The sequence below is a fragment of the Cornus florida genome, unplaced genomic scaffold, assembly GCF_030987335.1.
Source record: "Cornus florida cultivar Cherokee Brave unplaced genomic scaffold, ASM3098733v1 CherokeeBrave_3.0.0_Hap2_Chr02, whole genome shotgun sequence".
Taxonomy (NCBI): Eukaryota; Viridiplantae; Streptophyta; class Magnoliopsida; order Cornales; family Cornaceae; genus Cornus; species Cornus florida.
This window is the reverse complement of record NW_026775572.1, coordinates 7704673-7723151: the sequence shown is the minus strand read 5'-3', so window position 1 is coordinate 7723151 and position 18479 is coordinate 7704673. Positions and strand designations below refer to the sequence as shown.

At 33.0% G+C, this 18479-nt stretch overlaps 1 protein-coding gene across 2 annotated transcripts; it reads right to left on the bottom strand.

Annotated features, from left to right (window-relative positions):
- Positions 1-13561: 13561 nt before the first annotated feature.
- LOC132293415 (auxin response factor 18-like) lies at positions 13562-18181 on the bottom strand. 2 transcript variants are annotated; one of them, XM_059790891.1, is made up of 5 exons: positions 17922-18181; positions 16948-17488; positions 15627-16839; positions 14000-14916; positions 13562-13846 (listed from the first exon to the last, which is right to left on the bottom strand). In XM_059790891.1, exons 3-5 carry the CDS (start codon positions 16743-16745, stop codon positions 13777-13779), a joined length of 2106 nt encoding a protein of 701 aa, XP_059646874.1. In that variant the 5' UTR covers positions 16746-16839; positions 16948-17488; positions 17922-18181; the 3' UTR covers positions 13562-13776. The 2 variants fall into 2 exon arrangements, with proteins under 2 accessions (XP_059646874.1, XP_059646875.1); XM_059790892.1 differs by having other exon boundaries at positions 17991-18181.
- Between the last annotated feature and the right edge of the window lie 298 nt (positions 18182-18479).

Here is an 18479-nt window from a genome sequence, read left to right as displayed (position 1 = left end):
ATAAAAATAAGTACTTTTTTCACCAAGTATGGGTCGACTCTGTTTATAATATTTTTGTAACCACTCTTTGTTATAATATTGGTGCATCAGATTTCATATGTTTAATGTTTTTCTTATCATGCCTTTTGCAATGAGAATTTTACAAAAATTTAATTGAAATCTTTACCAAAATCAAGTATTATTTTATTCTTATCTCAAACAAACCAAATCCTACACAAATTGAACAAAATGGTCATTTTACATGGCCTGTATTTATACTTATAAATTTGTTTTACTGAAATGAGGGTATTAACTTCATTTTAGGTCTTCAGGAAGCTATTTGCACCAAATCAATAGTATATGAATGTTTTATAATACATAGGGACTATTTTACACTATATCGATAGTAGAAGGGGTTTTTTTTGCACTTAACCCAAGAAAAAACCATGGAAGTGTCACGTCTAGTCAACTAATCCAATCTCTTCCCATTAATGACTTGTCGAAGTATGAATGGAGTCAACTCTACCACATTAAAGTTGTTATACTTGGATGAACAAAGAAAAAGTAGGGAAATAAAAAGGAAAGAGAAAAAGGGATATTAATAAGAAAAAAAAAAGGTGGATAGTAGTGTTGTGTGTTGAAAAAGATACAACAAATATAGTGATAAAGTTAGAAAAGGTAGATATGCGACATGGTTACTTTTATTTTTTTATATTTTTGAATAATATATGATAGAACTATGGAACAATTATCTTCGAACTTTCACCAAATTTGATGTGGTCAAGTAACATTAGATTTATTAGACGTCGTTTAAAGATGAGTATTTAATCTTCTCTCACTTTACGTGGCTTGAGTATTGGATAGTTGGGCGGGCTTCATCTCCAACCTCACAAATTGACAAATTACATGTATCAGATTCAAAGCTTCAATCGCAGCGCTCAATAGTGACGATTCCCGAGGAGGACAGTTTATACTTTTAGTTTTGCCTTTGGAAATAAGATGAAGAGTTCCTAAATTTTTATTTTTATTTTTTTAAAAAAGAGTTCGATAATATGTGAGAGAATTTTGAAAATGTATCATACCAGCTTCGCTCAGTGTTGATTGCAACAAACCTGCAGATATCGAATTAGAATTCATGGACGAAATCGATAAATAAAATCAAATAAATAATTAAATAAATGTCATACCTCATAATGGGTTCTGTGGTGACATTTGTGTGTGTGTGTGTGTGTGTGTGTTTTTGTTTATTTTATTGTTTAATGTTGCAATGGAATGCAAAGTGCTAAGAATCTAGCCATGGCCCCCTCGGTTACAACATTGATCCCGTTGGTGGTATTTAGAAGTTCCAATTTGCTAAAAAGAATACAAATTCATTCCCAAATAGATATTAATACAATCATACCTATATATATATATATATATATAGGTATGCTTCTATTGGATATTCTCTTTACTTATTTGAAATTTCCATTTTATTTTCTGCACCTTTTTTTTTTCGTTTCGGCATAACCAATGTCATAAGGTTGAAGACGAACGATAAATGGTGTACGACCCACTCAAGTCACATGAAGTGAGAGAAGATGTAGAATTCTCACACCTTAAAAATGTTTTAATGAATTTGAGGCGGCTTGGTGTTACAAGGGGAGATTTGTCCCACATCGTCCGAATGGGAGATTGATTGGGTATATATGAGCTCAAGGACGGATCTAGAAATTCATATGAGGGGGCATAAATTTATATAGAAGGGTTTTTTCATAATTTTAGTGGGGGCAATTTCAAAATTTTATGGGTCTAAATGCAAAAAAGTACAAATTTAGGGGTGTAAAATGAAATAACAAAAAATTTCAGTAGGGGCGGATACCCCCATTGAGCCCACAGTACATCCGTACCTATATAGTCTGGATGTTATCCCCACCTAATAGCTTAGGCTTTCTTAATCCGGTGTCACGCTAAGCGCCCGGTCTGGAAGGCATCCGGGTGAGCCACCCGGGTAGACAGGATGGCCCGACCGTAACGAGGGCGTTGTAAGTTCAGGTGGGGGGGGGGGGGGGGGGGAATGTTACAAGGGGTGATTTGTCTTATATCGGATCCAAATAGAAGAGTGATTAGGTATATATGGGCTACTGGGTGTTAGCATCACCTTATAACTTAGGCTTTTGGGTCGAATCGCGAAGCACCCACCCGTTACACTTGTACACAGGAGATTCAGTGACAATTTGGGGATAACCATTCGGTTTCCTATCACTACAATTTTTATTTGTTTTTTGTAGTTTATGGGATGCGCACTCCAATTTTTATACAATTGCACTCTAATTTTAAAGAAAATGACATATCTAACCCTAACTTTAAAAATTAATAATTAATTTTCTCAAATGCCACAACTACCCTTTCAGTTATGATAAGATATTTTTGTCTTCCCCCTCTTTCCTATTAATATTTTGACATTTTTTTGACCATTTTTTTGCTAACCCCTCTTTTTCTCTTCCTTCCTACATTTCTCATCTCTTTCTCTATTTTGTATTAACTTTTTTCTCTCTCCCTCTCGGGTCTGATACTGAATCATTAATCTTTGTAAATAATAATGAAAGATTTCACAAATGAATAAATAAGAACTATGTAATCGATCTTGTTAGCATAAAAAACATTAAATAACTATTAAAACTTCATGAACCATTAGACTCCTTTGATGATAATAGTGATATTGGGAATGACAATTTGTTTCTTTTATTTTTTATTTTATGTTTTCTGCTTTGAGTTTATGTTTGAATTTTTTTTTCCTTATATGGCGGAGGCGGGAAGCTAGCTCAGTCTTCTTGGAATATAAGGGTGATCGTCAGCAATTCGTGTTCAATACAGCGTAGGGTTTGTTCACCTGGACCCATATCAGTTTGATAGTTCCTTCAAGCATGCTCGTAGTCGAATTGACCAGGGGATTTATAGTAAAAAAAAGTAAACAAAGTAAAAAGAAAAAGTTTATAGTGGAAATGGTAGATATGATATTATAAAATGATGGAGGATGCATTAATGAGTTTAAAGGCATTCTTATAATTTTTTTTAAATATTAAAAAAAAAAATGAAGTGCAATTATATAAAAGTCTCCTTTTTATTTATTATTATTATTATGTTTTTTTGGAAAGGTAGGGTATGGTCACTTTCACATATTTTAAATAATTCACAGGAATGAAATTTTGTACGCATCAGCAACTACCAGTATAGACGTGGTTTTAATTAAGCAATATATATATATATATATATATATATATATATATATATATTGTTTTTGTTTTTTTGAGCAAATAAGATTCCTCTTGATGCAAGTGAAATTATTTTGAAAATGGTTTGGAATGGTCTAGTTCAAAGTTTTGAATTCATGCGATCCATTCTCTCATAAAAAGTAAATATTTTATAGATATTTAATATCAACATACATATAATATATTAACTCTACACCCATTAGAGTAATTGGATGAAAAATTTAGAATTATTGTTAAAAAATAATACGATAAACCTTTTCAACAAAAGGAAAATAATAGGATTGAACCTTTTCCGCAAAAGAAAAATAAAACTGTAGACTGAATACTAATTGATGTGTATACTAGTGTTAACTTTTCGCGGGTTTTCTTCTAATCAAAGTCTAATCGTTACATTTATAAAGAAAAAATTAAACACAACTGTTGCATTGTTTGTGAACAAGAAATTAAGAAAAATTTCTATAATTTTGGTGGAATGATTAGAGTGTTGATACATGGATGAATGGTTTCAGATGATGATAAGACAATATTTTGCACTCTCGGTTCCGTATTTATAGCACACTTATTTTTGTTTTCTTTCTAGATATTTGTAGACATATATTTTTCACATGCTTAATGATATATCGAGTTTATTCACTTCTTAAAATTTCTAAAAACATATAGGTTCTTAAACAATTACATAAAATTATAAACAAAGAAAGATTTGACTAATATATATAGCCAAAGAAAGATTTGATTAAATTAGGACTCGGTGCATTAAACCCTCTTCTAGTTTTAAAAAGTTACACAATACCCCCTTTATTTATTTATTTAATTTTTTTTTTGATAACAAATAATTTTTGGAGTAAAGTATAGTCACGCCCCCTGAGGTTTGGCAAAAGGATATTCAGAGAAAACTTATCTGTTTTTTGGACAAAGACACTCCCTGAAGGTTCAAAAATGGACAAAGACACCCATTTACATGAAAAATTGACCAAATTACCCTTTGACCGTTTAGAAGACTTTTTTAACTTTACAATTTAATAAATTGGACCAATCTACCATCATGAATAATTTATGCATAAAAAAAATTGTAAAAAAAAAACTTTATATTGTTCACTATTTTTTTATTTTATTTTTATTTTTTTTGTATTATTTACTTTATAAATGTCCCAACTTCTTAAAAATGTAGACGTCTAAAATGATTTTTTGATTTAATACATATATTTCAAATAAATTATATTTTGTTATTACTTCTTTTCTTTTTCTTTTTTATTTTTAAATTAATATGCTTAATTCTTTCATCTAAAAAAATTAAACCAATCTTTTTTCCTTAAAAATAAAAAATATGGTACTAGTATAACTTTATGCATCTTAAATTATATATCAAATATTATGCATTTCCCAACATAAAAGAAAATATGTACCAGTATAATTTTATGCATCTTAACTTTATGCATGCCTTTGTTTTTTTTTTTTTTTTTTTTTTCCTTTGTTTTATTATTATTATTATTATTATTATTATTTTTCCCTTTTATGTTGGGAAATGCATAATATTTGATGTATAATTTAAGATGCATAAAGTTATACTGGTACAATATTTTTTATTTTTACGGAAAAGAGATTGGTTTAATTTTTTTAGATGAAAGAATTAAGCATCTTAATTTAAAAATAAAAAAGAAAAAGAAAAGAAGTAATAACAAAATATAATTTATTTGAAATATGTATTGGATCAAAAAATCATTTTAGACATCTACATTTTTAAGAAATTGGGTGTAATGTTTGTAAATGAAAAAAAAAAGAAAAAAGAAAAAAGAAAATTCCGACCACCACCCACTCATTTTTAATGGTCTAGAGACCATTTTTTGGATCTCACTTTCTCTCTCCCTGTCAATTTCCTTCTTCCTCTCATTTCACATCATTTTTCTTCTCTTCTTGGAAGCCCACTTTGAATCAGGATTCTAGCTTCATTTTTTGCCGGATTTAAGTGCCGTTTGAGGCAAAACGACGAGCACGACGAGCTCTACGTGCTAGTACCAGAAATTCCAGCTTTTGGTCCTCTTTGGGAGCTCAAATTTAAAAACCCATTTCTAGGGATTTTGCTCATTTTGAGGTAGGGGCTTCTTAATCTACTCATTTCTTGTTCTATTGTGAATTACACCTCCTTGTTGTGTCAAACATGTTTAATTGGGAGTTAATTATATCTATGATTGTATGAATGATGTCTAGAGAATTTTCAAGAGCTTGATTATGACTTGTTTCATGTGTAAAATATGTTTAAATGTTGTTTTATCATGCCCACTATGTGTTAACATGCTGAAAATGACTAATGAGAACATATTTATTTAGACTGTGCCAAATTTCCCATTATCACAATATTGAGATTATATGTACATCCATGCACATGTCATTGGGATGCATGAAATGGGAGAATTTGTCTTGAAATGAAAATGGGGGAAATTTTGGGAGAAGAGTTTTGTCAAATAGTTTTGATAAACCCGGTCGCTGCGGGGTTACCAATGGGCCGGAGGTTAATATAGCCTAGAGGGGATTAGGGAGTCGCCCTAGCGTGGTTGAGCTGTTCGGGCCCCTCGATGACACTGCGGGGTTACCAAAGGTTTAGGGACGATAGCCAATTCTTTTCTTGTATCGCGGTGGGGTTACCAAAGGGCGGACTGTATTAACATTTGAAAGTAATGATTTGGTGAATGAAAATGGGAAGTGACATTAGCATGCATTACATTTCATTGCACTGCATGGTTTATAATTGGAATTGACGTGCATATTGTTTTAATTCCCTATATTGCATGATCCCTATTTCCCATTGACCTATGCTTTGTTTGAATTCACAAGGACACAAGAATTGTGTCTTAAGTGTCACCTACTGAGCTTTATGCTCACCCTACTATTTATATTATTTTTTTCAGATCTTGGAAATGAACCGGTGGACGACAATCCACCTCAAGCTTGAAAGTTGTTAAAAGATTGTTTGCTATTTTGTATTTTGACCGTTTTATGTATATTCATAGTTGTGGGAATGTAACTAAGTTAGTATGCATGGCCTTATAACTTAAGAACGAACTTATCTTTTGTTTGATGTAAATGAAAGTAATGAAATTATGGTATATGTTTCCATGAAATTGTATCATGTAACGTTGTAAGACAGGGACTTTAAATCTTAACCATGTATTTTGGGACTGTAATTATGATAATTTAGATTAATTGGTGTGTGGATGTTCCACCATGAGAGGAACTATGTTGAGGTATAATGAACGGATGAATGGGACGCTGGATGATATAATGTGTTTTGTGTATTGGGACAGGTTGTTGAAGGCCCATTTTTAGGGGAGGTTATGCCGAATTTTTTTAAAATTTTGGCATTAGTTAGGGTCGTTACATTGGGACATTTATAAAGTAAAAAAAAAAAAAAAAGTGAACTTGTAAATTGTTCACGAGGGTTGATTAGTCCAATTTATTAAATTGTAAAGTTAAAAAAGTCTCCTAAACGGTTAAAGGGTAATTTGGTCAATTTCTCATGTAAAGAGGTGTCTTTATCCATTTTTAAACCTTCAGGGGGTGTCTTTGTCAAAAAAACAGATAACTTTCATCTGAGTGTTCTTTTGGCAAATCTCAGGGGGTGTGACTGTACCTTACCCTAATTTATATTTACTAACTTGTTGCAAATTGAATAAAATAAAATTATATAAATACACATAATAAAAAATTAATTTAGAAAAAAAAAAAAAAAAAAAACGACATAACTAAACTAGTGGACATATAAGTAAAGTACTAATGGAACTAATTTCTATACAGAATATAGGCTATATGATATATATATATATATATAATGCATAAATGTATATGTCTAATAAGATTTTAATTTACTAATTATTTATTAAGGGAATTTTATTCACAAAAAGTAGGTTTGGGCATGATGTACAATGCCTTGAAGGTAAATGTCTCTTTTACTTGCATTTTCCTAGTGAACAACCTACAGCGGTTGATTTGTAAGTTATATAGACTAGATTTTTTTCTTGGTCACTTCAAATATTTTATGGTATGTTATATTGACTAGTACAGGTGTTAAGCGTGCTGGAAAAAGAAGAAAAAATGTGAAGCATATTAACTTGAAAAATTGTACATGTGTTATATATAATTCTCTACGACCGATCATAGTCTAAGTGCAAAGAATTTAATCGAGCCTAAGGGATTATTTCCATACTTATTAAAAGAATCAAAACAGTAACAGTATAATTTCTTGGTTACATATATGCCTATTTTTGCAAAAAGACTTGGTCCTCATTCCTGGGATCGACAAGAAACTAAAATGCAAGGCTGTTATTTGAAGGACGAAATTATACAAGTACAAAGCTACAAAGCAGAATTATAGATCAAAATTCTCAACAAAAAAATATTTATACGTATATATATAGATCAAAATATATATTCCAACTAAATAGACCAACTTGTACATGAAATTATATTAAGTACAAACCAACAAAGCAGAATTGCATAGATCAAAGGATATAGGAAAATATTCCGACTAAATAGACCAACTACACAAGCCCATGAAGTGTTAAAGCACGTTCATCTAATCTGAATATTTGGGCTTTATTTTGCGTGTAGTCCAACCATATATGGGCTGCCCATGGGTCCTGCCAACGTCGGTGGCATTCTAGTTGATGGAGTGGATCCAAACAACATTCTCTGACACTCGGCCCAATTTCTTGGCCCATCCCAGTCCACATTTTTTTATATTAATAATTAAACATTTATTAATGTAACTACACAAAGGTTAAAAAAAAAAGGTCCAGATCATTTGAGTAGAACTGCGAATCATAGCCATACGTGTGGAATATCACCATCAAAAAATGACATGTAGATGGAGATGAGTGTTGAGTTGTTAGGATGTCGGTCGGGTTTGGATGGGGACCACCGCACGGACACCTTACCTATCCTATCCACTCAGAATCTGTGTCGGTTTTGGGTGCCAGAACATGGACGTTGACAATTTTGTACTAGCCCACAAGACTAGCCCAATACTTGTGGGCCCATTTCCTTTTTAACATGTAGTATTTGGTGGGGAAGTTTTTTAGCACGAAAGGTTTCGGGTAAGCACCCAAATCCTTCTCTACAAAATTTTGTTTAATGTATACTTTATTGTGTAATTATTATTTACATAAAAGGAAAAAAATGTAGCACATTATATTGAAGAGCAACATAATTATATATATATATATATAAACTATACTATTACACCCGGTACGCAATGCTAAGGTTCCGTTTATTTTAACGTAAAATATATTTTTTTAAACATATATTTTTTTTCCACGTATATATATATATTTTAATTTTTAATTTTTAATATTTGGCAAAAGTTTTGGTCGAGTTCATAAGGTAGGACATGTAAAATAGTTTGCCGAAAATTGATAAATAAGTTATTTTTATTAAATTTTAATATATTTTTTTTCTTCGTAAATATTTTATGACAACCAAATACCATAAAATATAAAAAAATAATTTTCAAAAAATATTTTACCCTCAAACAAACAAAGTCATTCAAAGATGTTGTATTAGTAGAAGTAAGTTGTTGCATTGTTGTTACATTTTCTGACTTAATTTGTTGTATAAGTATGGTATTATCGAAAATGTGGTACATAGTTCTTAAATCATTAGTGTAATGTTTTGTATACTCAATTGAAAAAATGCACCCCTTCAGTAAATATGTCACACGTGTGGCACATGATTGTTATTCCATCATTTTTTTAAGGCTCGCAAACAAAAAAGGGCTTTCAAAAAAAAAAAAAAAAAAAATTTATTGCTAAAATGATAGCTTATGAGAGTTATTTAAAATTTTTAATAGGAGGTATATTGTAATTTACCCCAATAATGCTGTTTAGGCGGATTAGTCCCAAATTTCTTTTTTCCTTTTTGAATCAGAAATTCATAGTTGTTTTCATTATTAAAATATTTTTTCTTAAACGATATATGTTAGTCATAATTTAGTAGCATGCATGTTATTGAAGTCGCGTACTCTGCCTTGCTGCGTGCAAACTCTTATCATCTACTTTGAAAAATAGAATAGTATTACAAGTGGACTTGTCCCACGTCGAATTAGATGGAAATTAAAATGCATATAAAATGGTATGTATACAACACTATTTAAGAGTTTGAACTTTTGAATAAATAACTAAATGTATATCCGTTATAATTGGTATTAAAGTCAGGACCTAATCTTTGATTCGGTGTCACGTGAAGTGTCCAGTTACGCAAATTTGAGTAAGAATGCAAATAGATACGACTAAGTTACAATGTCATTGATAATTTACTTACAAGTTGTATAAAGTATAAACTTATCCTTTTATTATTTTATATGTTATAATTATTGAATCCCATATTCTTAGGGGGAAAAAAAAGTGACGTAACTACAGGAATTTTCCCTTCATAATATGTAGTATATTATATTATATGAGAAAAAAAACTAACAAATTAAGAGGAAAAAGGTTGATAAGAGTAATGAACACTTGCCTTGAAAAAGATGTTCAATTACGTCTATACTGTTGACCAAAATGAAAAAGACTGACCAATACTTTATATTCACAGGAATAGATAAGGTAGTGAATATGTATAATCACAGGAATATATAAGGAAGTGAATATATATTATCACAAAAATATATATACTTTTCCCATCTTGCTATGCTTTGAAATAAATAATTATTTCACCTAGTTTCAAGTTTGTACGCTACCAACGCAATACAGAAAAAATATAAAATTACTTAAAAAGTTGTTTCTGAATTTTTTTAATAGCCCAACACGTAACGATAAACGAACCAAACTCGATTAAAGTTGATGACGTACTTGCCCCCAAAAATACTGCTCCTTTTTGGGTGACTTGGATCTTTCAAAATAAAGAATAAATTAAAAATTACTTGCACAGTATTATTTTTTAACCCCTTCTTGTTTTGGTACCACGAAACTGACACTTTGTTGACGTAATTTGGAAGCCAAGTAAATCCTTGTACGACAACAATATATATATATATATATATATATATGTCATTATGGAATATGGATGTAACTATCTAGTTATGTACATGGCACTGTATTTTATGTGTTTGTTTATGACTTTGATAGAAACCATGGCATGTATTGTGGGTGAGACATGGGTACTGAAAACAAAGTAAAAGAATTGTTTGCACCATAAAAATTGAATTTGAGTGGTTTGTAAAATAGTGTTGTCTCCTTTATTTCTTCTCGTGCGCTTTGACCACAAGAAATTATTATATTATTTTGACTCACTAATATTTGATAGATCAATTAAATTTAGATTTTTGAATTGAAAAAATAATTCATAAAAATGTATTAATAAATACAAAATTCTATAATTAAGGAATTTATATTAAATTAGTCCATCAAATATTAAATAAATGAGTATCATTTAATAATTTCTTCTTTGACCACGTATTATTTATTGTATTTGATTTCTCCTGAATTTTACACCAAAACACCCATCGATTGAATTAGGGCTTTCTAGGGTAAGTAAAAACTCGAAAGTTTTAACTATCCATGCGAGTAAAGTGATTACGTTGTATATTATTTTCTTGACAAAGTTACTAAGATCCACCCGCCAAAAAAATAAAATGAAAAAGAAAAGAAAGGGACAAGCAATTTATGGTAATTGATTGTTTTTATGGTTTAAAAAATAGAGAGTAGGAAGACGTTAATCAGACGGTGTTGGCAGAAATTCACGTGATCCAACTCATGACCTTGTCACCCATCATGTACTTGTGTTCTAGGCTGTATTGCTTTGTCGGTTACCATAGTTCCAAGTAAAGCGTCCCATTGTTTGCTCTTCACTCTCTGCCCCTAAACTTAGGCTTTGTCACTTCGGTTCAACTTACCTTTATGAAGGGGGGCCATTAGGCTTTGTTTGGATAGTAGGACTGAAGAGAAAAAGAAAAAATTATTACAGGGAAAAGAAAAGTTAGCTACGAGGAAAAAAGGCCAAAAAAAAAAAAAAAAAAAAAAAAAAAAACAAAAAAACATGAGAAGTTATATATTGACGTATAGAAAAGAAAAAAAATTATATAATAGAAGGAAAAAAAAGAAAAGAAAAGATAACAATTAAATTATTATCATATCTTTTAAAATAGATGAGATATGAGTGAAATAATAATTTTGTTAAGGACAATTTCGAAATTATAAAAATACTATTTAAATATTATCTTTTCTTTCTATATCTTCTTATTTTTTGAGAGATAGAAAATGAGAATAATCCTATCTCTCCCTATATTTTCTTTTCTCTCATTTTAACCAACCTAAACACAATTTACACAATCTTTTTTTTTTTTTTTTTTTTGATCTTTCTTTTCACTATCCCTCCAAATCTCTCAATCCAAACATATCTTTACAGTTTGAGAAAACGTTAGTCACTTTCATGTCTACAGTGGGTGTCGTGTTCAAGTCCTTTTTTTTTATTATTTAAAATTTGTCAGGAAAAAAGGAAAAAATATGGACTCTCGCATTAAGTAGATTACGAGATTTGGTGGCGATCACTTCAACACTAGTAGGAGTCATAATCACTTCAATAACTGATTACTTATAGCATTCTTTTTGAGTACATAAATTAGACTATGAAAGTTGGATTGATCAAATTTATAAAGTGGTATGTATGGGAAGAAATGTCAAAACATTACATGAAAGAACATAACTTGTTAGAGGAGGATACATTGAAATCAAATTTGAATATAGGATACTATAGAAATAAACACTTCATTTTCCCACAGATTTTCCGGGAAAGTCGCGGTTGAGACGCTAGATGGCGTGGTGGTTGGACTGGGCAGGTGAGATGGTGATATACTGATATATATATATATATATATATATACACATACATATATATCTTGTGTTGTGCTTGTGACTTTGTGTTGGTCAACAAAGTGAAAACAGTCCGTTCGCCAAAACGCCGCAACACTTGCATCTCCGCATTTGATGCACCCACACGTGAACCTATTATTTTTTATTCAACCCCGCCATCTCCCAGTTAGGGTCTCACACACTCACGTGTGGTCACACACGCACATATACAAACATCATACTACAATATATATGTGTGTGTGTGTATATATATATATATATCGAGAGAGAGAGAGAGAGAGAGAGTAAGAATGTGTTCTGCATTTCAAGCTTTCTAGCTTCTTGCTGACGTTGTATTTGCGTAAATCCTCTCTGCTTCGTGTTTGCTGTTGTTTTCGCTCTCTTCTGTGTCTATATCTATATCTCTCTCTCTATAATATATATAAAAATATAAAATTTATGCGTGCGTGTGTGCAAAATTTGATGACTAGTAGGAGTATTTTCTATTGTAATCCCAATACATAATCAATAAGAATTTGATTAATTAATTAATAACCCAACAGTTGCGGCATCAGATTTTCTTCAATGTTTGAAGGGGAAAAAAAAAAAATTGGTCTACCATGTGACTTCTGCCTCTATTAACTCTTCATATGTATCATACACATGTCACTCCATTACAAGGCCAGAATCACTTTTTAGGATCTTTTGACCACTTTTGGTATACATATACTACATATGTCTCGAATGCAAATTGTCAACTTATGATGAAAGTAAATGTTTGGTTAGACCTTTAAATCAGCTGTCACTGCAAATTTAAGCCGTGCACGTAAAACAGATCTGCTTACCAAACAATATTTTTTGTATGATTCTATTATGAAAGCAATTTTCCACTCTCACAAAAGATAATTAAAGAATACTCATGTTCAAAAGAACAAACTATACAAACCTTTATTTCTCAGTAAATTCCACTTCCCTTACTATATAGTGAGTCTGAGATGTGTTTATATATATATATATATTTTCATGACAAGAATGCCAGGGGTTAATGGAAAGGAGTATGCGAAGGCTCAAAACCGAGCTCCCAAGGACAACAGGAATTAACCTGCATTCACGAGATATGTTTATACTAGAAGCTGCAAAATAGGCATATATACATTCAACACACAGAAATAGAAGAAAAAGCTGCAACTCAAAACCAAAAATTTGGAACTTGTGATAGTAACTACTGTAATGTGACTAAAATGTCTAAAGCATATTATAGTTTGGGCAACAATTCAACAGTTCCAGTGACAATGAAAAGAAAACCTAGAACAGAGGAGCATGCTCTCACTACTTCGAAGTTAAAACTAGCACCATGAGCAATAAAGAATTTCCCCTCTCAAAAACCAATCACACATTGTTTAATTGAATTTCTCTTAGACGGATTCAAGGGAAGCTTTTAAATTATATTGTACGAATTTTCCTAGACAAACTGAAAAATAATATCAACATATCTTCAGAAAATATATATATATATATATATCACACAAAAGGAAGTTTCAAAATTCAATAAATTGCAGAATGACAACAAAATGGGATGGTTTATCTTCTTAGTTTTGAGATTGGATTAAAGGAGTTCCTCCCATATGTTCAACAAGGTAGCAGTCAGCTAGAAACAAAGCATTTGGTCATCAAGCTGTATATTTGAAATTGAGATTTATTTCTTTTCTCTACATTCCTACGTTGTCGCTGCTTGAATCCATTAAGATCGTCAACCTTCTAGCTGTTTTCATGAAGTCACTGCAATGGCACAAGGATCAAAATCAATAGGATAATCTTGGAGAAGTTAATACTCAAAATACTCAATTCACTACCCTAGAGGTTATGAAAATGTTTCAAGCTGACAATAGCAATAAAGGGGCAAATAAAGGAAGAAGGGCAAGCAACCCTCACCCAAATGGTTCATCACCAATCTGTTTGACAGCACCTGTCATGTCCTGGTAGAGCACATGGTTCAGCATCTCAGAACTTTCAATGCCGAACATACTTGCCAGCTTTCTGTACAATTCTTCATAAGACCCAAGCAATGAAAGGTCAAGAGTACGACCGACATCCTCTGATTCCATGAAAACCTTACAGTGACCAGTCCCCAAGTTAATATCACTTTCACGGTGATTTTCTTTATACCATTGGAACCGTTCACAGGATGAGCGCTCTGGTACGCCTTGTTGATGAAGTGCAGAACCAGAACCATCAGAAATATTTGTCATCTTATCCGCATTTCCTTCTGAAGAACTATTTCCACGATCAACTGGTGAAACTGTATCCCCAGAGCAGCTTAAAGAGATCTGCTGCTCCGTGAGTATCGGTTGACCAAAAAGTAAGAATTGAGGTGCTTTCGTGTTGTCAGGTTTTTTTGAAGTCTGGCTAGAATTCCCCATGGTGAGAATGCAAGAAACATTCTCAATGCTGCTAGGCTTTTGTGTGATTGGGGGATTGGAAGGTCTTGTTGAGATAGCAGCATGATCAAATGGTGGAAAACTAGCCGGAAACAGCCCTGATTGTAGTTTATTGAGGTGGATATCTGATAGAGATAAGCCATATTGAGCATGCCTGGCTCCCTGCATGCCAGCAGGAGCATTGTCGGGAAGACAACTATAGTGGTTGCCGGGCCCAAGGAGGTTACCGGAAAATGTTGGCATTGGAAGTTGGCCGTCCAGAGGGAAATCTGAATGTTGCGGTAGTCTCAACTTCTTCCTTGGTGGTGAGAAGGGTGACAGATGGATGACGGGCATGTTTGATACCAGTTCCACCAGCCATGGGCTGACACGTTTCACATTTTGAAGCAAATCAGGCTCATCCCATGTCACCTGCAAAATTTTTCCTAATCAAACACGGGGAGACAGGAAGATAGAAAACCACCGTAATCACCCACTATTTTTAAAGATCATTCAGAAAGGGAATACCAGGTCACCAATTGCCCATATAAACGATGACCATTACGTTTAGCTTGGCGATGAATTTGACAGAGGTTAACTTGGACATCAAATTTTTCTTGCATATTGTCATGCATCTGATTATAAAGATTAACCCTACATCTTCTCGAAACAACTAAAAACATAATATATAAATACAATGTTGTATTTTTTGAAAGTTCAAAATTTTCAGAATCCTCAAATTCTTGATCTTAACCGCTGCTCACTAATGCTTTCCTTGGTCAAAACTTCATCATCTCACAAATTCACCTTTAAAGCAGTAATGTATAGAGTTTAAACATATTCATTCTCTACAATATGACTTAAAGAACCATGTAAACAAATGCAGGTAGAAGCAGAGTGCAAATTAATTATTTTGAGAAAATGGAATTAGAATCCATGTCAATTGTTTAACAGAATTGCCTTAATAAAATTGCTAAATAGGGTCTTTCATCATCATATCGAAAGATATTATATCTCGTCCAGAGACGAAAAGTTGCCTAAAACTAAAAAAAGAAAAAAAAAACGTAAAGCAATAGAACATTGTGAACAATTCATTACCTTTTCATATAAAAGGAAATGCATATAAAAATAAATTTTTGTACCTGAAGAAGCCTCCAAGGTGAATCTGGCCAGCGAATAGGATCAGCAACCTGAACTGATGATATAGTCCCCATAAACCAGCTTATCCTTGAAGAATCCTCAGTTTCAAATGCCATCTTGAACCTCATCCCCGAGCACCAACGGATCTGCAATGACGTCTTCACAAGTGAGGCCTTCACACAGAACTCCGGGGTACTAGCTCGGGGGTAGTAAACAACCTCAAAGGGCTGCCCATTCGCAGCCAAGGTTGCAGCTTCGGTAACCAGCTCAGCCCTCATTCCCCCCCTGCCCATCAAATTTCCGCTACTATTTGAACTTCCACTATTACCATTTCTCATTAACTTTTTTTCATCTTCCCTCAAAAAGGCTGAAAACCCTCCATAAGGTGTGACAAAATTCCCGCCAGCTGGATTCCACCCAGATGAAGATTCAGATCCACCCCCGATTCCTTTCTTTGCCCGCCGAATTCCAACACAAAGATCCCCGTTCTCTGCCCTCAAGAACACAATTGAATCACCAGCTACAAGTTTCTTGTGGTTCACAAAAGTACTCCATCCTGTTGTCAAAAGATGACGCCTCGGTGTCCCCCTGTAAATATGCCTAAATTTCCATATTTCACCATGAACATCCTTCGCAAGGATGGTTTGAACAGGGGGATCCGCAGAGTAGTCTAACCGAGGAAAAATAGTCTCTGCACAATATCGAGGAACTGAAAACCCCCCACCATTATTCGCATCCGATTGCGTCAATGTCTTTGCAAATGATGTCGGTTTATCTTGGGTATCCGACCTATTAATCCCCACAATTCCATCATCCTCGAAATCAACCTCATTACCACAAACGGGAATCAATCTAATTTTAGCGTAAACCTCATCAGTCTCAGGATCTGCCATGAATTTAATAGCAGTAACTCTACAAGCCATATAAGGTGGAATCCTAGGATAATTTCTAAAATCAACATTTCCACACGCATGTTCGGCGTGGCCCTGAGGGAAATAAAACACCTTGGAATTTACCGGAGGCATTTGCACCATACTACCGGCACAGGCATGCCATAGCTGGGAATCTAAGCATTTCTCAGTTTCCTTCATTTTTTCTTTCGAATCTATAAACGTAATCATCGGAATCAAAGATTGTATAACACTTACCAAACAACTCTCAATTCATAAAACCCCCTTCTTCCTTCCTTAGATGATGCTTGTTTCAGAGTTAATGCTGTAAACAAACAGATTATAAACTTTAAGCATAAACATTGATAGCAACTGGGAATTTAAGTAAGTAGACAGAAAATAATAAATTGAGATAATAAATTTCATATCTTACCTCTGCAGTCAGCAAAGAACAAGAACACCAGAGATACCAAAGTAATCTCCCAAATAGAGATTGAACCGCGTACTTGAAGTCAAAACTGGAAAATTGAATTAAATTCTGGAAATCTTCCTTCGAAATTTTTTCAAAAAACCTCAAATTTCACAAAATCCTTTGGCTAAAGATCTTCAATTACCAAAACCAATACTGAAAATCCAACACAATTGACGATGAAGAATTTAATCCGTAAAGCTTCATTTTCTTCGGTCACGTCTTCAGCTTCCTCAAAATCATTGATAATGCAGCAGAGCAACCCCAACTCTAAGCAAATAGTGGTCTTCTGATCAACTTTGACTCGCTTCGACACACCGAACTCTAGTCCTCCCGATCAAAACCCTAACTTCTTCGTTTTGCACAACCAATCCTCCATAATTAATCATGAAAAACACAGAGATTGATACGCAGCGCCAAAACCACTTCAATTCATCAGAGTTCGAGCAAGATCTACACTGTTTTACATTGCTCGCAACACACGAATTCAGTACTGCCTCTTCAACTACAAAAAAAAAAAAAAAATATCTGTAATTAACTGAAAATTCGGAACTCCTCCAACGTCTCTGCCAAATTTAGCAGAGAAAAATCAACAACCAAACCCTAACCCTAGCAACAATCAACAGCAACAGCCTGCCGACGCTGTTGCTCTCTCATCGTCAAACAAAGATTCAATCAAGAACAAGTACATGACCGACACAAAACCAAGCCACTCTAAACACTTTTTTTTATACACAAAAACACCACCACCACCACCATGCATTCACAGCAACAAAGATTTCTTAAAGACATTCAATGCTCTGTTTCGGATCAATCAATACAAAAAAAGTCCAAACTCACCAGCATAATAAAGTTCACATATATATATATATACACACGCACACAGTCACACACATATGGATGTATGTATATATGTATATGTACAAACTAGTACTCACACTGTTTGAGCCAAATTTTTTTTTTTTTTAACCTGACTGATGATAGTAGTTATTTATTTTTTTCTTCACCTTTTTCTTCGGATCTGAGAAAACTCTGTTGTACCTTCAGAAGCCAGCAAAACAACAAAGATCGTAAAGCAAGCAATTTTTTTCCTTAAAAATTATTCTATTTTTATTTAAAATATTAATTTTCTTATTCCCCTTCCAAATCACACTGATTATTATTTTTTAGATAAATTAATTAATCCGATAAGAATTCTTGATATTTTCAAACATCACGGTATTTTGAAAGTATCGAGAGTCTGAGAGTGTGTGGAGTCATATGGTACTAATTAGTCATACTACTTGTATCTCTAACCACACAAGGGTTTAACCAGGGTTAAGAAGTGCTGGTGGGCGTGGCGTTTGTTGTTGACTACGGTTAATTAACTATATTATTGGGTTACGGTTGATCTGACTGGAATTGGGTGTAGGTAACTAAAACCGTGTCCATTTTATATGCATGCAAACATGACATTAAAACATACTCTCCATCACAGCGCGTGACTTCACGCAACG